The sequence below is a fragment of the Panthera pardus genome, unplaced genomic scaffold (genome assembly GCF_024362965.1).
Source record: "Panthera pardus isolate Hobbes unplaced genomic scaffold, ASM2436296v1 HiC_scaffold_12, whole genome shotgun sequence".
Lineage (NCBI taxonomy): Eukaryota > Metazoa > Chordata > Mammalia > Carnivora > Felidae > Panthera > Panthera pardus.
Window position 1 is genome coordinate 62,093,683 of NW_026526677.1, and position 21,004 is coordinate 62,114,686.

A 21,004-nucleotide genomic window follows, 5' to 3' on the forward strand; every position below is an offset into this window, starting at 1 on the left:
CTCAACCTCCATTTTTGCTCATTCTCAAGATGACAGCAGACAAGTGGTCACAACATAAATTTTGATCAGATAACTTCTTTACCACCTAAAAACATACCCCATTCTTTGCCACAGGTGAAAAGGGGAGACCAGTAAATACTTAACCCTCCCTATAATCTCAGTGTTTAAGATGTTATCCCATCTTGTGGTTGGAACATCTCCCAGATTGCTATTTTTCCTCCCATTTTACAGATGGGCAACTGGGCATGAAAAGCGAGCCCAGATGAGGTCACACAGCTAGTGTGGTGGAACCCTGCTTCAGGCCAGGTGTATATTCCCCCAAGAGCCTCCACTGTGGCAGCTAAAGAGAGGTCTCTGGAAGTACAAATATATGTATGACTGCTGTTACTGTGTGCAGCAGCTTCCCAGAGTTATTTATAGAAACGTGATCTGTTCGGGAGAGAAGGAGTGAAGCCTAAATGAATTACCAGTCATTTTCCTCTCCTTTCAACTCTGGGGGGAAGGCCGGCTGACCAGAAGGAAAAGGCATCACGGCGTTTCATCTGGTACCAGATATCAGCACTCAGTTCCTGAAACTATGGGGAATGGAAGCAATGCAGGGAGCTCCAGCAAGGAAGGCTGGGGTTCTGTTTCCAAAACCCCCTGCTATGTTTGTTTAGCTGCCGCCTTGGGCTCGCTCCCCTACCTTGAATCTCTGGAAATCATGCAGGAGGGAGCGGAGGATTAAAGCTCTGGACTCCCAAACAGAGCTGTTATTTTTCCTCCTCCAAGCTTGAAGGGGTGGCCATGCAGGAATCTGCCTTCCTTTCGAAGATATGTGGCCCAAACCTTTCGGATTCCAGAAAGGGAAGAAGAAACTAACATTCATTGGGTACCTATTATGTAGCAGTCATCATGCTAGAAGCCTTGGCCATATTTTCTCATATGCATAATTTTGTGAAGTACTATTCAAAATAACATTCATTTTACAGAGGAGGAAACAGATTCAGAGAAGTTAAGCAACTTACTTGCCTGTGGCCACACAGCACAGTAGAGATCTGTAGGTCTCCATATTTTTCTCTCCCGTGACTCTACATTGTGCTGTTTCTGTTTTTCTTCTGGCTTGGGTCCTTTTAGGCCTTTTAGAGCAAAGTGAATTTTTTTTTTTTTTAGTTGTTTAATTTCAAGCACCTATATAAATAATGGCAGTTCAGAGGGAGAGAGAGGAGGGGAGAAAGTAGAGGAAGGTGGGGGAGGAAGGAAGTCACATGGTTTCCTGGTCCAAACTGGGAGCCATTAACCAGTCCAGTGATGGGGGATCCAGCTGAGCTCAGAGCCCCCGGCTCAGACCTGATGACAGGGGCAGAAGGCAGGGGGGGGGGGGGGGGTCTACGGGGACAGTGGGAACAGATCACTCAAGAAAAGACCACACTTAGGAAAGGCAAGAAGGGTAGGTTCTGAGAGCAGCAAGAGATGTTTATTCTGCAAGTCAGCAGGCTGCAGGGAGCAGCACTGAAAGCTGAGACAGAGTACCGGAGAAAGCCAAGGGGCAAGTTATCCCACGGATGCGATTTTGGTGGCATATGGCACAAAGGGACGTTAAAGCACTCTGGGTCACATGTAGGACAGACGCTTTCAACCTTTTAGGTGATGTCCACGTGGAAGTCTCAGCTTAGTTCCAGTGTGTTATTTTTTAACACCTAACACTTGCCAATGCCCCTACTTAGCAAAGAGGAGCAACTCTCTGCTCTGTCCTTGAGCAGGCATTCTCTCCCCGGAATGTGACAACCGCTTCCACTGTCTTTATTTCTATAGCTACCTTCTATTTATGGCAAGTGAGTTGCAACAGAAGCACACAATTTTCTTTTAAAATAAATGCAGTCACCTCAGGAAAAAATAATAATAACAATTTTGGTTAAAGGAGGCAGGAAAGAGTCGTGTAGGTGGGCACGCACAGCTATAGTACAGACCATGGCAGTGACGTGATGCACACGTGTATCAGGCTTGGGCAATGGTGATGTAATCCGGTTCCCCCACTGCCCAGACCGGGAAGCCAAGGGAGCCCAGGCTCCTGCAGGGTCGCACTGCAGGCCAGAGGCAGAGCTGGGCTCGGGGGCCAGGTCCTGCTGCTCCCCAACACCAGCCTCCTCACAAACGGGTGTCTGGGACAACTCAGGTGGGTCACGGTGAGGCCTCTCTCCAGGTGAGGTTTACAACCAGCAAGCTGAGCTTCTGTGGATGGCGGTGGGCCTCACAGGTTGGACCGACCCACCGTGAGCAAATCCAAACCTGGCTCAAAGCTGTGTACCAAACGGGCATCTCTGTGCCAAGCTGCTTCTCTCTGTGCATGTGTGTCCTCCAGGGTATGATGGTGCTCCCAACACTTCTCATTGGGCCAACCTCACGGCAATGTGCTGTGGATCCCACGAGGTGACAGATGTGAATGCCCTCTGGGAATGTGGGGCCACACAAGGGTTAGTTGTACCGATCTCCCAAACTCTCCGTGACCTCCCTCCAGGCACCTCTTCAACAGTCTGGGCCCCGAAGTGTCAGGAGATGCTCTATGACACGGTCTGGTGTCCACAGGGCCTCATGGAGCAGGTCACTAACATTTCAACGGGGACACAAACCAGGCTTAGTTTCCAGATGGAAAAAGCCCAGGCGCATGGCTAACGTGCCTTCCTCAGGGGGTGGTCTAGGAATTCCTAGATCTAATCAAGCCATACACCAAAAATGTTATTTTTGTACCTTTTAATGCAATGGTATTTTGGGAAATTAGTGGAAAAGGAGCTGCAAAGAGTCTACAGTTGTGTCACGTGAGTGACTAATTAAAGGGCTCTGGTTCTCCCAGGACATTTAGTTACATTAATTCAAAATGTGACCTGTTTATTTTGCAAGGTCAGGAAGAAGCCTTACCTCCTAGAAAGCCAATGTGGCAATTAAATTAGAATCACCAGAGTTTGCCTGAGGTAACGTATGAAAAAGGGCTTTGTAAACTGTACAAAAACAGAAGTCACCTCGGTGTGGTTGTCCCCACCGCCCCCAATTAGGGGGGCACGAATCGCCGGCCCCTGGTGGGAGGCCACAGGTGAAGGCTTGTTTAGTTGAGGGAGGCACCTGGTAAGGTGGAAAGGGCATGAAGTCTAGGGCCATGCTTTGAAGCTCGACTTTCCAGCACTTGGGCAAATCACTTCATCTCTGAGAGTCTCCACGCGTATACTGGGAACGTGGCTCATTGCACTGTTCTGAGGGGGCGTGGTTTTGTGTGTGTGGTGCGGGAGGAGGGCTGGAAGGAAGGAGGAAGAGTAAACATCAACATTTTTCACTTCTGGTTGTAATACCTACAATGTACTCAGTAGGGAGCATACAGCCTTGGAGAAGGCCCACCTCAAGGAACCTACAGTTGAACATGCAAATCAGACATGGATAATCAGGCCACCAGACTGTTAAGGGGGAGTGTGAACAGAAGGTGGCAGGGCATTAAGAAAGAAGGCCCACCCATCTGAGGGGCTACCAGGGAAGTTCCTTACGAACTCAGAGCAGCATGCTAAGTTCTGGATTCTGGAAGATTGCTCCTGAATGCCCCTGCAGCAAGACAGCCAGCCTGCCGGCCTGGCCCGGCCTCCTAAGCTCCCACATCAACAGCAGAGGGGGCTGGCCTTTCCAAGTAGCTGTTATGGATAAACAGCAATTTTTTTATGGAGCTGCCCAGCCAGCAACTTGCACCTGTATCATACCTCCTAGTTATCAAGCTATCTAGTTATCTCTATAACCATGGGCAAGTTACTAAGCCTTTGAATCCTGGTACTCTCATTTTTAAAAAGGTGCAATTCAGAATCACCATCCATTAACCACCATTCCGAAATCCCCCAAACTCTAAGACCAAAAGTTCTATTAAAATTCTTCTCATGGTAAAACTTGAACTGACACGAGGCTCAGAGTCCTTTTTAAAAAAATTTTTTAAATCCCATGAGTCTTAGTATTCACTGCAGAAATACTGATGTGTTTGATTACCGTGGACCTTCTGAGCACTCTGGGAATGTTAGGAAAAATACATCACATGAACTGTATTTTCTTTCTTAAACCTGAAAATTTCTGAATTCTGAAAGGAATCTGACTCTAAGGGGTTCATCGAAGAGTTTTGATCCCATTGGTTTAATACTTATTTTATGGGGTCTCTCTGCTTAGAATGCTCTTTCCCCCCATTTGTCCGGAAAACATCCACAGACATTTCAAATGTCACCGTGAATGAATGAATAAAGGAAGAAATCAATTTGTTTTGCTACTAGGAGTTAGGTAACTTAACTTCTCCACATAGCTGGTATAAGAAAGGACAAGAGTATTTGAAATGCAACAGACTTAGAGGAGAGGTGAACAGAATTGCTTGAAGATTTCACACACCCCAATGTCCTTGACCTTTGGGACGGGGGAAACATCCAGATCCACGTACCTGCAGTTGACATGGAGTAACTAAATTAGGTTCCATGAAATTCACAGCGAAAGGAGACAAAATGTCACCGAACACTTCTCAGTGGTAGGAAACAGGCACAATTTTGCCTTCTGATTTCACAAACTGACTAGAAAGGACCCGGGCAGACTCCCTCAGGGGAATCTGGATAGGTTCTAAATTAAGTTGAATTTTTTGTTTTGTTTTGTTTCGTTTTAAGAAAACACTTTTGGAAGGAGCTGGCATACGTAGCAGTGTTTCCCATTCAGAAAGAAAAATAAACACTCCTCCACTGGGTTGGAAGTCAAAACAAAATAATCCCAGCTGCTTAAGACCTGAGAAAGTCAATGAAACTGCCAAACAACAGTGATGTTGACCAGTGTGACCAGCCTGAGAAATTTGTAAGGAGAGGTGGGAAGGGCCCAGGGCAGAGTATGGGGAAGAGGGGAAAGAAAAGAAAAGGGGGGGGGGGGGGGGAAAGCCATGGATGGCCCAGCATCCAGGGCTATCTCTCATGAAGCAGCACTAAAATGTAATGTCTAAGTCATTTGTACTTACTCATCTTTGAAACTTCAGTGTCCTCACAAAAACACAACTGAAAGATTCTACTCTGTGGTATCAGACAGACCTGAGGTTCGAATCTATCAGTTAGAAGCTGTGTGATTTAGGAAGTTACTTAACCTCTCTGGTCCTCTATGGCCTCAATGAGACTAAAAATCTTCACATCACAGGATAGATATGAAGATTCAATGAGATTCAACGTGATGCAATGAGATTCCAAAATTCAATGGGATTAAACACCTGTCACATAATAGGTACTTCATAAAGATGTGTGAAGCAATAGGAATCTAACAATTTGTAGTTCTTTTTTTTTTTTCTTAAAAGTTTATTTATTTGGAGACAGACAGAGAGGGAGTGGGGGAGGAACATAGAAAGAGCAGAGCAGAGTATCTGAAGCAGGCTCTGTGCTAAGAGCAGGCAGCCTGATGCGGGGCTTGAACTCACAAACTGTGAGATCATGACCTGAGCTGAAGGCAGACACTTAACTGACTGAGCCACCAGGCACCCCGCTTGTAATTCTTTTTAAAAAATTCTCTTAAAAATCTTTAAGTTGGGGCGCCTGGGTGGCTCAGTCGGTTGGGCGGCTGATTTCGGCTCAGGTCATGATCTCACAGCTCGTGAGTTCAAGCCCCGCGTCGGGCTCTGTGCTGACAGCTCAGAGCCCAGAGCCTGCTTCAGGTTCTGTGTCTCCCTCTCTCTCTACCCCTCCCATGCTCACGCTCTGTCTCTCTCTCTCTCAAAAATAAATAAACATTAAAAAAAAATTAAAAAAAAATCTTTAAGTTTTTTGTTTTTTTTTTTTTTTTTGGTGGAATTCCTCTTCTCTTCTCCAGTCTCCTGCTAAGGAGGATGCACAGAAATAATGGGACCTGGCATTGGAAACAAATCAAAACAAATGGGGGCCGGGTGGGAGGAAGAAGACAGGAGATTCTGGAATCAAGCAGGCTTGGATCTGAAATCTTTAATATGCCCCTTCGAAGCAGTGGAGCTATGGGCAGGTTACCGGCCCTTGCTGGGCCTCAGTTTCCTGGCAGAAAAATAGAAATAAATGGAAGCTCAAATAAGTTAATGCATGTAGAGAAAGACACACAGAAGGTGCTCGTTGCATGTCAATTCTCCCCCCACCTCTACCTCCCCTTGGCTTTGAGAAACTGACATCTTTCTCTGAGTTTTTATTCCCTGACCCTCTTAAATATTACCCTCCAGGTTTTAAAAGTCTCTGTACTTCAGAATTTAGATTATGACAATTCACGGAACGCTTAATATTTATTCTAAAAAGTTTCTCTGGGGTAGGGACAAATACCTACCTAATCCTAACCACTTCCTTAGCTTTTCAGCTGTGATGAGTTGATATTTGAGCGCAATCTTTCTTTATATATATCAGTGTTTTCTAGATGGTTGTCCTTGGGGGCGGATTAGGACTTTGATGACAGAAAGGGCTCCTTCGCCTGTTTTCTTTCGTGCAGGGACAATGAGCTGTTCTGTAATGCCCCACGCGTTCGCCTTGCACTTTACACGGGGATTTTGGCAGGGCAGCTTTGAGGCGTCGCGGCTCTGAGACCACAGCCCTGTGCTGGAGTTGACACAGCTGTAGGCAGAGGGCCTCTGGGGAGCCCCTGGAGCGAGCAGCCTGAGCTCCTGGGGAGGCTGCTTTCCAGAGGGTCAGCCCTCCTGCGCCCTCCAGCGCAGGGCGCTGAGTCAGCTCCCACCAAAGGAAGCCGCTTCCTTTCCCCCCCAGATAGGAGCCCGAGGGGCTGCCTTTGTCATTTAAAGTACATTGGGAATTAAGTGTCTGGGGAAGCCTGCCTCAGAAAGAGCTTCAGTAATTCATCCCTTTAGGGTGGTCTCTAAAGTCTTCGATCGCTGCAAGGGAATGGGGCTGTGGCCATAGGGAAGGGAAAGAGGGACGTCTGTCATCTTCCCCAATTTTTTTTTCAAGTAGGCTTCATGCCCAGCGCACAGCCCAACCTGGGGCTTGAATTCATGACCCTGAGATCAAGACCTGAGCTGAGATCAAGAGTCCGTGCTTCACTAGCTGAGCCATCCAGGCACCCCACCTTTACCATATTTTTTTTAACATCGATTTATTTTTGAGAGACAGTGCGAGACAGAGCATGAGCAGGGGAGGGGAAGAGAGAGAGGGCAGACACAGAATATGACACAGGCTCCAGGCTCTGAGCTGTCAGCACAGAGGCTGACATGGGGCTCGAATTCACAAACCATGAGATCGGGACCTGAGCCGAAGTAGACACTTAACCGACTAAGCCACTAAGGCGCCCCACCTTGACCATTCTTGACCTCTATAGCAACCTTGGAAGCTTTTCCCCATATCACAGATAAAGCAACTGATGGTCTGGGAGGTTAGGTACTTTGCCCAGGGTCACATATCTGGGACCTCATTTCAGAAAGCTGGACCCCATGGTCCTTGCTTTCTTGGCTGCACTTGGTCCTCAAAGAGTTTGTATCTCTTGCGCATTCATTTATTTGCTCATTAAGTCAGCACTGCCCAAAAAGTGCCTCTAAGGCCATGCACCAAACTGTTAAAAGTGGTTACCTCTGGGAGGAGGGATTACAAGAGAACTTTGCTTTTTACCATTCTGTATTGTCTGAATGTTAACAAGCATTGTTACTTTTATAATCGACAAAACAATAAAGATGATCCTATTAAAATAACTTCACATTTCTTTCATGAAAACAAATCAAACAACACCTTCAAAACATATATCGGGTCCAATATGTGGCAGGGTCCAGTCGTCTCCACGCACTAGTGCTGGGTTTATGGCAGTATCAGCAAGTCCTTTTGCTCATAGAAGACCGCTCAGTTTGGGGTTTCAGGGGGACAGGAAGGTAGCAGGCAGGGTCCAGCTGTGGAGTGAGACTCACTGGCTCTCTCATGACCCACCAACCCAGAGCAGCAGGCTACTAAAAACCCAGACTCTCCCTTTGGTCAAGGGACACATTGATAACCAACCTTTAGTGACACACTCAGAGCAAAACCCCAGAGAAGGAATCAGAAGTGTCTCCAGGTCCCCTGGAGGCAGGAAGAGCACAGAGGAGCATAACTGAGCAGAAAGCTTGTAGGCCAAAGTTCCCCCATCTTCCTGGCTCATCAATAATGCACTAATGCTATCAATTTGCTGCAGAACTTACAACAAAGTGATTCTTCTTGTTCAGTTATTTAGCAAAGGGAGAGATTAAAGACTTTAATCTCCTGCCTTTTCTTTTACCTGCAAGGCTTATTTACCCAGAAATGAACAAAAAATATCATCGTACGTGTGTGTGTATGTGTGTGTGTATTTTTTTTTTTTTTTTTGCAAGTAAGCTTAAGAAAGCTACTGGCTGGCACACCTCTGTCAGTACCTCATGACATTCATATATTCAGAGCACCTTAGAGATTGCTCCTTCACTGGCAAGATGGGAAACTGATGCCTAGAGAGAGAGACAGTCATTTGCCCAGGACAAGTAGCCAGGGAGCCACAGAGCTGGTCTTGTGCACAGGTTTCCTACCTCCTAGTCCAGGGTTCCTATTTCTGTGCATAGTTTAAAACATGAGCAGGTAAAATGTATAGAGAAGCGGTGACACCAAACCACCAAAAGGACAATGTCACTCTCAGAGAGCACAAAGGTTAAATAGTCCCTGGAGGATGGTTTGGCTTTTGGTTACAGAGAATGTAGGGCCTGACATTTTGGCAGAAGAGAACCACTAAGTCCAAAGACCTCCTGTCTGATTTTCAAAGAGCGTAGAGGCTGTATATTATTCCCTCTCTTGGAGGCTTCTAGGCATCCTTGCAAAGAAGTAGACTGGCCTCTGCTGGACACAGAGAGGGCAAGACCTTGACCCATGTCACACAGCACCTGACCAGGTGCTGAAACCTGGGGCTGCTAGCTCTAAGTCTACGTAGGGCTCTGCCACCATACCCTCCCATACCTCTTCTCCGTAAGAGTCAGGGCACAACGAAGACGAATAGTGTTCATTATGGACAGATCCATGCTTGTGCCCAGTGGCTCTCTCTGCAACCAGCATTCAGCCCTGCAGCAGCTTGGGGCTTCAGGGCCCTCTCTCTCCTGGCAGTTTGAAAGTCAAGAACTTTCAAAGCCAGTGCTGGGCTCCAGGTGGTATCCTTTCCCTCAGCTTTCTCATGGTTAATGGGGACACTACAACACCAGTTTCTTAGGCTGGGTTGTGAGGAGAATCCAGCAAAGCAACAAGTGGTGGTGGCACAGTCCTGGACAGAGTAGGTGGCCAATCGGTGCTATTTTTGTTTTAACCTTTCTTTTCTTTTTCTCTTTGGATCTTTGTTTCTGTGGCTTTGCCTGCCTTGGTCTCCACCTGGGGCTTCTGTCTCGGGTCTGTCTGTGCATCTCTGTCCCTGTAGCTCTATCCAGACGTTTGTCATGGGAATGGGGACAGCAATCCCCTCACAACCCCCCCACCCCCCACCCCCCCCCCGCACATCCCAGCGGCGCAGCGGGGCAGGAGCCGCGCTGCCTGAGCTGCGGAGCCGAACCAGGTCCCCGAAAACCCCGAGCCCCCCATGCACCAGGCCCCTCCGCCCCTGCAAGCGGCCCAAGCAGGCAGATTAATCAGCATCACCAACGAAAGGGAAAAAAAACAACAACAAAAAACCCACAGAAGTTAGGAAGAGAGAGGGACTTACCGTTCGCCGCGACCCCCAGGCTGGCGGAGCCACTTTTAACTAAGAATGAATTAGGGACAAACTCTTCCTCAGAGTCTGAGTCCGGGGTTGGCTGGGCCACACCGCTGCCTAGCAACCGCCTCTGGCTCTCATTGGCCGGAGGGGAGGGGGGGCGGGGAGGGGGACTGCTCAATAGGGGTTGATGAAGCGGATGAACAATGCAAGGGAGCACCTGCGAACCACAAAGACAAACACAGACAGAAAAAAAATAATGAAAATTGGTTTCGAGGCACACGGGGAGGGGGAGGGAGCAAAATAAAACACGCATCAACGGGGGAGGGGCTCCCAACAGGGGGCGATCTACTGCACACGTGGTCCGGGGGGGCGGGGCTGATGCCTCCGCAAAGGTAGTTGGTGCAAACTTCTTCTGCAGAGCCGGGCCTAGGCGCAGAAAAGTCTGCACGGCTTGCCAACAGGGGCAGCCCGCGGAAACACACGGGAAGCCCTACCAGCTTTGCCTGTTCTCTGAGAGAGGCCCGAAAACCTGGAGTCTGGTTCTGGGTGGCTGTGCTATCTATCAAACAGCAACCCCGCTCTGAGCCTCAGTGGCCCCGCTGGTAAAATGAGCAGCCACACTGGGTGATCGCTGAGTTCCTGCAAGCTGGCCATTCTGTGATGTCACTCAAGTGAAACGATGTTCTCATTAGTGAGATTTTTTTTTAATCGGACATGCCTGGAAAAGGCTCTGGGTCTCATAAAAGATAGAGCCGGAGTGAATGACCTCGGGCTGCCTCCACCGCTGGCATTCTAAGATTTTAACACACTATTTTACTTTTTCTAAGAATCTGACATTTTAAGATTCTTAAATCCTGCCATTTTCTGCAAACTCCCTGAGAGCAAGAGCATTAGCAGTCTTTTTCACTTCTTTATCCCTGGAGTCTAGCACAGCGCCTGGCATGCAGTAGGCACTAATGAAATATTTGCTGGATGGGAGAGTTGCAGGTGTCTAACATATTAGGATCCTCAAGTTCTAACCATCTCAGATAAGATAATTCTATAATTTTAGGGCACTAATATTCTATGAGTTCCAAGATACACTGAGTCAGTGTATTTTGACTCCAAGTTTCTAACATGTCAGGGTCCTAAGATTCTAAAACCCCAGTTTTGTGAGCACATTCCCAACTCTTCAGAAGGAGAAGGTGATGGCCTGGGAAAAGAGCTTTGAGATCAGGCAATTTGCAGTTCTACCTGTGGCTGGCCTTCAGACATGTGCAGTACATCGTCCACAAGAGAGGGAACATAAGCACAGACAGATAACAGTATACAGTACAAGACAATGCATCCACTTGACGGCAAGGGCTGCTTCTTTTCTTCCACCTTGACTGAGAGAAGCCTTAAAACATAATCCGATCTACCCAGCTTTGCAAAGAGGCTGAACCTTAGGAAACATAACGTAGCCCGGACAAGTCATCATAAAATCTGGCAGAGCTTTAAGGGAGAGGTGGCACAGAGACCAGCTAATTGTTGGGGGGAGGGGAAGCTTTTTGTGGTCTACCAAGAGAAGCTCTCTCAGGTCACAGCCACCAAATCCTGCAGGATTCTGTAGTTTTCATGACTCTTATGTCAAACCCTGAGCCTAACCACGTGTGATGACATTTTACAGATGTGCTGTATACACCATCTGGTTCATGGTAGAAATTTAGTAAGAGCAGTTGAGATAGCTGGGATCAATGACCATGGTGTACCCTCTGAATGGCTCTGTGTTCTGGTTTCTTTACCTAAAACATCCAGGCTAGGATTCTCTTCAAAATCATCCAAACCAAGGATTCCCAATTCACCTTGTGAGAACCTTCGCTGACACCACTTACGACACAGCAGGCTAAGGTGATCAGCCTTGACTTGATCCAGCCTTGACTTGAGTTCTGGTATCACATTTGCCATACTGTATTTGCAGTTATCTGTAGTTGTCTCCCACATAAAAGTATAGGGCATATTCTTGGGGGACAGTACATTCTTGGAGTAGGTTGTGGAGTTCAACAGAATCGGGGTATCCTGCATGACCTAGCCTCCTATTAGCTGTCTGATCTTGGGAAAATGACTTCCAGTTTCTTGTTTGTAAGCTGGGTACCTCTCCCCTTTCACACAGTTGTTGTGAGGACTAAGGATACCATATCTGAGCACGCAGTATGCATGAGCAAGTAGGAGCCCAGGGTCAGTGCTCACCAAATGCTCATTCAATTGAATGAATCCCCCCACCCCAGCCAACCCCGCCCCCCTGCCGCCCGTCCCCCGGCACCAAGAACCTCATTCATGATTCTGCTTCCTTTGCAGTCCCAGTTTTGGAAAGATTTTATCTAGCAGGCAGCATTTATTAAGCAAATATACATTCATTTCCTCCTCTTTTATTAGTCAAAGACATCTTATAATCTCCAATCAGAGCTTCTGATGAGCTCGGGATAGCCGGTATCATACCATGCTGAGTTGTTAGAATTTCAGACAAAAGTTAAGAAACACGATATGTTGTTCTAGGGGGGCTAGTTACAGCCTCTTCCTAAGTACATCTGTCAGGCTTTATGAAATAAATAGTTCCAGAACTAAGTAAATTGTTCCATCACAAACTTCAGAGACCCAAGGCTGGGAACAACACAGTGCCCTTCTGGGCCTCATGCCTGTTTCTTCTGCCTTCCATCCAACCTCCAGGTCTCCCTCACCTCGGGTCTCTGCATTGCTCTGAATATTCATAACCTAACACTCAAAGCACCTAACAAAGTGCCAGGCCCTTAGTAGGTGTACAATAACTCATGATGTTTCTATGAAGTACAGATATCATTGGAAACATGTTAATTCCCTTCCTCGTACGCATCAGCTTCTTATAATTCATGTGGTCCCAAAGTAGGGTACACAGAACCACCCCCTGGGCACAAGAAAATATAGAAATATTTATTTTATGGGGGGCGGCTGGGTGGCTCATCGGTTAAGTGCCCAACTTTGGCTCAGGTCATGATCTCGCAGTCCATGGATTTGAGCCCTGCATTGGGCTCTGACAGCTCAGAGCCTGGAGCCTGCTTTGGATTCTGTGTGTGTGTCTCTCTCTGCCCCTCCCCTGCTCATGCTCTCTCTCTCAAAAATAAAATAAACATTAAAAAAAGAAATATTTATTTTAATCCCCTTTTCTAATATCTATTTTGTATATATTTTGTAATATATATAGTACATTAGTGCTTGAAACACATATAATAAAATGCATTGCTGTACAAATTTGGCAACTACAGAAGCAAAGCAGGGTGATATTAAAAGTTTGGGCTCTGGAGCCAGATCCTCCATTTGAATTCTAGCTATACTACTTGTTAGCTCAGTAGTAGTGACCTTGGGCAAATCACTTTACCCTTTGTACCTCAATTTCCTCATCTATATAAAGGAGATTAAAAGATAAACTAAAAAACGAACATCTATTTCACAGGGTTGCTTTGAGGATTAAAGGAGTCCAGACAAGGAACACGTTGAGAACAGCGTGGCAGCCAGTAAGCACCTAATAAGCATTAGAGGCTCTATGTATAAATATGTATATAGAGAGTGAGGGCACTAGGCTCTCGTAAGAGCAGTGCGGGATTGCAGAGTATGGCAAATACTGCTTCATTCCACAAACCCTTCCTAAATACCCACTGACTAGGTTAGAAGGTGAGGGGGATACAAACAGTGAGAGACATGGTCCCAAAAGAACTGGCGGGAGGGGAGACAGTCACACAGAGTTCTATGCAAGGCACTGGGGACCTGTCAGAACAGAAGACAGCCCAGTGCATAATCAGGATACACACTTCATCTGGAGGAAAGGTGAAAGGCTTTCTGGACCTCCAGAGAGTTCCGGTGGGAAGAGAAGGAGAGATCGGGGGATGGGAACCCACGGCATAGGGAAGAATGGCAGAGGGCCTAGGGCCTCATCCTTAGCTGGGTCTCCAGCAGCCTGCCCATCCCCCCTTTGCTTCTTAAGTCTCATGTGCTACCATGAACTTCTCACCAAGTCTGCCGAGTCTTGCAGAGCCGTGTTGGCCTGCTCTCATTTCCATGGATGCACGCCTCTACCTTTTGTCCAAGTTTGAGGAGTTGCACAACTTCAGGGCATCATTTGCAGCGAATCTGTTTGAATGGCACTCCCCGGAACACAGTTTTGCACCTTCTCTTTCTTCTCCCTGTACACATACTTTACTCTTCCCTTTTCTCCATCACTACCACCCTGTGTCACTAGCTCCCACTCATCCTTAGGCCTACCCTCGTGTCACCTCCCCCGGGAAGGTTTCCTGATGCCTCAGGCCTGGGTTTGGCACCCCTGCTGCATCCCCACACAGCTCCCTGTACTTTCTCTGTTGCAACCCTTCCTGCTCTGCGGTGTTTACTTTCTGTGTCTGCCCACTGGCCTGCCTGGCTTGCCCATTATCATATTTCCCAGTGCCTAGCACAGTGTCCAGTGCATAGAAAACACCAGTAAAAACTTGTTACATGAAGAGGCGATGGGAAGAAGGTAGAAGGGAAGGAGAGTAACTTGATTACGGTGCAAAGGGTCTATATAAAGATAACAGTGAGAAACAACAGTAGGTTTAGGCCTTGAACACAAAGAAAAGGAAGCCAGACCTTAACTGGGAGTCATGGAAGCTTTTAAAGTCAGAAGATGACAAGACCAGGGCTGTGCTTTACAAAGATCTGCTCTTTAAACTTAAGGCATCTGCTCAGCCACTTAGATTTCCTTCTAAATGGCTCACCTCAGCCAGGATGGAAGTCCCCGTGATTGCCTCTGGGGGTGGAGGTAGGGGACAGATGCATGTTTATATAGGCAAATAATACATGCCTGATGCCAAGGGATGATGGGACTGGAGTTTAGGGTTGCCTTCCCATGTACCCTGATCATCAGCTTGAAGGGAACCTGGCATTGTAGAATTTTCCACAGTGTTCATGGCAAAATGAGATGGGATGAGGGGTGTGAATCTCCCTACACCTCACTCCAACAATGAAGGGGGCCAGTGAAAGGTGGAGGGGAGTCATCCATGTTTCCTGAGAGAATGTCTCTGTGAGCCTAGTTCTAGCTTATTGTGGATGAGGAGGGAGAAAGAGCCACAAAGTGAGAGTGCAGACACCCATATGGTCGAGGTGGAGGGTGAGGCGGGGCCAGGAACAAACATTCTCAGAGCTCCTTCTGGAATCCAGGAACCCAGTCAGGTGCTTTATGAGATCTCTTCCTCACATCAAACCTGTCAGTAGGAAAATTCAACCCCATTTTCAAGGCTTAGAGAGGTGAAGTAATTTGTCGATGGTCACAGGAGCTGGGTAAGAACTCGTAGCTGCAGTGCTGTTCCCTGAGTGGCGTGAATGAAATTTATCAGGCCCCATTTCAGGTAGGGAAAGGGAAGCTCTTGTCTATCAACTGAAACACATCTAAAGCAAAAAGACCACAGGCTTCCTGTTGTGTAAACCAGGGATCAGAGTCCGGTTTTACAGTGGCTGTGTGACCTTGGGTAAGTCACGTTACTTCTCTTAGTCTCTGTTTTCCCCTTTAAAAATGGAGCGCTTATACCCACTGCAAAGGGTTGCTGGGGAGATTGATGCTATGATGCTTCTAAGGAGCCCAGCAGTCTCATGGAAGGGGCTCAGCCAACACTGATTTCCTCTGCCATTCCACCAGCTGTAATCTACAGTAAGAGCAGGGTGGTTTTGTGCAGTAAATGATAACAGATCTGCAAGCGTGCCAATGACACCTTTATCAATGTGGATTACTTGTCAATGTCATAAAAAGAGGAAAGTGTTAAGGAGGCAGCCGTGATATATGAAAAGAACACAGGACAAGGGAATCCTGAGATCTGCAGAAAGGACAATTTCAGTTACTCACATCTTTGTGTGAATCATGGGAGCATTTGAAACGTAACCTATAGCTAGGATAGGATATTCTCAAGGAAGGTCGTTTTAGCATTCTGGATTCCGAGCGTGTCTCTAGAGTATGCCAGGAGGCTGAAGTGTGAAGGGCCCAGCTGATGGACAAATTTATTACTCTGACAAGTAAAGAAAGACCATTAACAAAATGCACGTTTTTACACTTTTCTCAGCAGTCTTGAGAAAGCCTAGATTCTAAACACCCAAACGGAGGCGGGAGCCTGGGTGGCTCAGTTGGTTGAATGTACGGCTCTTGATTTTGGCTCAGGCCATGATCCCAGGGCTGTGGGATCCATCCCTGCATAGGGCTCTGTGCTAAGCATGGAGCTTACTTAAGATTCTCTCTCTTCTCTCTCTCTCTGTCTCCTCCTCCTCCTCTTCCTCCTCCTCCACTTCTCTCCTCTGCTCATGCTCTTTAAAAAATAAGTAAACAAACAAACACCCAAAGAGAATCTTATTAATCTAAACCGTCTAGACTGTGACAGGGTGAATCGCAGCCGACTGACAGAGGCAAAGTGTGAGTCCCATCGGAAAAGCCAGAGCACTGGCTGTGTGTGCAGGGAGGGCACTTTCTCACAGGTATGTCACCTTGTGCAGCCGTGAGCTGACAGATTCACCCCTCCTGTGAAGGTTCCGTTCTAGAAAACTCTAGTCCCTTCCCTTAAAACCAAGTGCGTTCCTTCTCTTCTCATGGTCCAACCTCGCCTCTATGTCCTTTTAATGGAGCAGCCAGTTGCTTCAGGGAGTAAGTAAAATCCTTCTTGGTTCTGAGCAGAGGATGGAAAACTGGGATCTCCTTCTGACAGAAGGTTTGGGGCTCCTGGAAGATCAGAAGTTTCACCACAGGGCAGCATGTCCTGACTCAAGTGAGGGACATTCCCATCTACTACTTCAATAGCCTCGCTTGCCTGACAGGATGGTAGGCTGCTCACCTCTGTGTCCTGGCCTAGATCAGAGTCTCAGCTCAGAAAAGCTTTGCAGAACTGGTTCCCATAGTTATCTGAAATGGACTGAAGCCCACCGCTGTGAAGGATTTCAAAGTGCAGGAAACCCCAAGCCAGAGAGCTACAGAGACCCCACATTTTGTTTGTCAGTGTCAGCCTCAATTTGCATCTGTTATTCTGCATTAATTAACAAGAGTGCCCCACCTTTACTCTAAAAATGTCTAATGTGGACAGTTAATTAGATGGCTACCCTGTTTCAGGGCAGTATGGATTCAGTTCCACATCAGAGGCTGCCTAGACTAAGGGCCAAGAGATCTGGGTGCAGGTCAACGATGTGCCTCGGGACCATGGTCAAGTCCTCTGACAGCTCTGGCCCTCGCTTTCCCCATCAGGGAGCCAGACTAGCACACTCTAAGGTTCTTCTGTAGGAGTAGCTGTAGTACCTACCTCCAGGGGATGTTCTGAGGAGGAAAGGAGACTATAAAAAGAAGGCAGGACAGAAACGATCTCAGTTACAATGGCAAGTGAGGTTCCTTCAGCAGGGCGAATGCTCATAAAGTGTTTACAGGATGAATAAATTTGTAGGAATGTATTGGAAAAAGGATTGGCTGAAAAAACCTTTCACAGTGGTTATCAACGATATGGGCAGTTTTTCATTTTTTAAATATGATTTTATACCTTCACATTTTTGTACAATGAGCACATACAGTTCTTCTTCTACTTCTAAAGTTATTTTTAAAACTTCAGGAGAGGGGCATGTGGGTGGCTTGGTCAGTTGAGCTTCTAACTCTTGATTTTGGCCCAGGTCATGATCCCGGGGTTGTGGGATCGAGCCCTGCGTCGGGATCTGTGCTGAGCGGGGAGCCTGCTTGGGATTCTCCCTCTCCCTCTGCCCGTCTACCCAAGCTCATGTGAGCTCTCTCTCTCTCTCTCTCTCTCTCTAAAAACCAAACCAAACTTCAGGAGAAAATGAAATAATAAATGTGAAAATGCCAGGCACCTAGCAAGTGCTAAGACAGATGTTGATTTTAAATACAAATAAGATTTTATGCCCTGATATGGGTAGTATGATTTTATATAAACTGATTTTTAAAATGTGAAAACCTTTGGGGCACCTGGGTGGCTCAGTCAGTTAACTGTCTGACTGCTGATTTTGGCTCAGGTCATGATCTCACGGTCATGATCTCACAGTTGTGAGATCAAGCCCCTCATCGGGCTCCACACTGGGCATGGAGCCTCCTTGGGATTCTCTCTCTTCCTCTCCCTCTGTTGCTTCCCTGCTCAGTTCATGCTCGCTCTCTCTTTCTCTCTCTCAAAAAAAAGAAAAAGAAATTTAAAAAAATGTGAAAACCTCTTAACTGAGCAGTTATACTTCTAGCAAGTTACCCAAGAACATAATTGTGACTTTTCAAAAGATTTTCTAATAAGAATATTCATCACAACATCATTTATAATAGTGAGAAGTAAAATAAAAAAATGCTAGAAAGGAGAAACATCTTTAATGTTAAAAGTGCCTAATTATGTAAATTAAGGCACAGCAGTACAATGTTAATACACAGACGTTATAAGCCATGGTTGTAAAGAACACTTCGGGACATGTGAAATTGGATATAAAAAACTATGATGCAAAACTGTATAAAAAGTAATTCTGACATTTAAGTGTGTGTATGTGCAGTTTGTACAGGAATGTTGACACCTGTCACCTTAAGGCAGTAAAATCATGAATGCATTTTAGTTTTTTATAATTTTTCCATACTTTCTAATTTTTTCAAGGAGCAAATGTGATAATGAGATTAAAAAAATAGAAGTTATTGTAAAGAGAAGGAAACACACCGACAGGAAGGTAGCAAAGACCACGGCTTCTGGTTTGGGTCCCCAGTATGTGGAGCACTGCACAGCCATAGCCTCCTGGGCCCAGATTCGCCTTCTTTTCCAGCCTATTAAATCTAGTGGGTCTTACTCCCCTCGCTGGGCAGCTCCCACTAAGTCAACTCTCCTCTTTTCTCATCAACAGTGGTTATTTTCAGAAGCAGGTCTGGGGCCATCTGTCTCTGTGACTTATGCTGGGAAAATGGTCTCTGGAAAACAGGAGGCAGTAAATTTCTCAGGCTCAGCTCATTTGATCTCCATCCCTCCTCCTCACAGGTTTCTCAGGGCCATTTTTTTTAACGCATTTACCAAGAAAGGAGCTTTGCTTTCACCTGTTTGTGGAGGGACACCCAGATCCTGGAGTACCTTCCACCTCGACACTGAGAAGGGAGGTCTTTAGGTCTCTGGTCTTCACTCAGGGATGGCCAGCTAGCTGTGCTGCTTGTTTGATTACAGGTGTATTAAATGAGGACATTCATTGAGGTGCCTGCATGGCTCAGTCGGTTGAGCATCCAACTCTTGACCTTGGCTCAGGTCATGATCTCATGGTTTGTGAGTTTAAGCCCTGCATTGGACTGTGTTAGCAGTGGGGAGCTTGCTTGGGATTCTATCTTTCCCTCTCTCTGCCCCTCCCCTACTTGCTCTCTTTCTCTCTCCAAATAAATAAATGAGGACATTCATTGATTTTGGGGGGTAATAACAGCTTTATTGAGTTATAGTTCACATACCATACAAGTCACCCATTTAAAGCATATCATTCAATTATTTTTAATATATTCACAGAGTAGTGCAACCATCACCAGTCTATCTACCTATTTATTTATTTTACCACAGTCAATTTTAGAATATTTTCATCCCCCCCCCAAAAAAAAAGCCCATACGTATCATCAGTCACTCCCCATTTCCCTCCAAACCCTTGCAGCCCTGGACAATCACTAATCTACTTTCTATGTATGTATGGATTCACCCATTCTGGGCATTTCATGTACATGGACTCAGGACATGTGCTCTTTTGTGGCTGGCTTCTTTCATTTAACATGATGTTTTTGAGGTTCATCCATGTTGTAAGATGGATCAGAACGTCATGTCATTTTATTGCCGAATGACGTTGTGTTGTACGGACATTGCGTTTATTTGATCATCAGCTGATGGCCACTTGGGTTGTTTCTACCTTCCAGCTATTCTGAATAAACTGCTACAAGCATCTGTGTACACATTTTTGGGTGGACATGCGTTTTCATTTCTCTTGGGTGTATACCTAGGAGTGGAAATGCTGGATCAAAGTAACTCTGCTCAACACTTTCAAGAACTGTTGGACTGGTTTTCAGTGGCTCCACCATTTTCCATCCCCACCAGCAGTGTCTCAAAGCCCCGATTCCTACACATCTGTGCCAACACTTTTTATCGTGTGTCTTTTTGATAACAGCCATTCTAGTGGGTATGAAGAGTCAGCTCAGGTGGTTTTGATTTGCATTTCCCGATGGCTAATGACGTTGAGCACCCTCTCATGTGCTTATTGGCCATTTGTGTATCTTCCCAGAGAAATACCTATTCCAATCCTCATTTTAAAATTGAGCTATTCATCTCTTTAGTGTCTACGAGTAGGCATTGATTCTTTCATCAAATATTTGTTTTGTGCCTACCCCGTGCGAGGCACTGTTCTAAGCATCTAGGCCTGGGGGACAAAGTCTTGTCCTCACAAGCTTACATTTCAGTAGAGGAGAAAAATCAACAAGTGAACAAAGAATCATACAGAACAAGATCAACTGGTGATAGATGCCGTGAAGCAAAGTTAAGTACAATGAGAGGTGTGGAGTGATGGGATGGGTGTGCTACTTCAGGTAGGATAGTCAGGGAAGGCCTCTCTGAGGAGGTGATATTTAAGTAGACACGTGAAATAAGTGAAGGAGTGAGCCACACAAACATCTGGGGGAAGAGCTTTCCAGACAGAGGACCTAGCAACTGAGGGGGTGGCGAGGAAGCAGGCCATCACGTCTCTCCCCCGGCCCCAACCTGAACGCAGTGCCTTCCTATGGAACCTTTTGCAAGCTGAAACTGCATAAAGGCAAGAAGCAATTACCATTAATTTACATGGAAAAGTTTTTGAGCATTCCCAGACCCCCAAACTAACCTCTCTTAGGCTTTTCTGATACCTTAGGACATGTCTTGCTAATGGCTGCACAAAATCAATCGAGAGAAAGCACAGATGCTCACAGACGCAGTTCAAAGCTCCGGCCGCTTGATGCTGAGCTGCTGTGTGTAGTTCCCGGGGAAGGAGCTCGGTGGGGCCGCCCTCGCTGCTCTGGGTGCGTGCTGCCGATATAATGGCTCACTACAAAACAAGCTCTGGGCATAATTTGGCTTTTAGCCTTTTTCTGTAAAAGTGAAAGTCCTCTTCGGATCCTGTTCAGTGAATGAAAACAGGTACTAACGTAGGTGTTTCATAAAAGCGAGGTGGTATAATGAGAACTTGTGAAAAGCGAGGGATGCCCGTATGGGTGGAGAGGCCTAAGGAGGATAGCGCTAGGAAGTGAGCCTTGAGAGGCTGCCAGGGGCCAGAAGACAGATGTGCAACACTGCAGGCCACTGTGCCTATGTGTTTCTTAGTGAGTTCTCGGAGGACAGGGACTGGTCTTATTTGTATCCATATG

At 46.5% G+C, this 21,004-nt stretch overlaps 1 protein-coding gene across 1 annotated transcript in view; it reads right to left on the reverse strand.

Annotated features, from left to right (window-relative positions):
* Positions 1 to 21,004, reverse strand: part of TENM4 (teneurin transmembrane protein 4) — a 2,883,939-nt gene that overhangs the window by 279,722 nt on the left and 2,583,213 nt on the right. Inside the window, 2 exon segments of the mRNA XM_053900128.1 lie at positions 9,646 to 9,796; positions 9,798 to 9,856. Of these exon segments, the coding sequence (XP_053756103.1) occupies positions 9,646 to 9,796; positions 9,798 to 9,856 (210 nt within the window).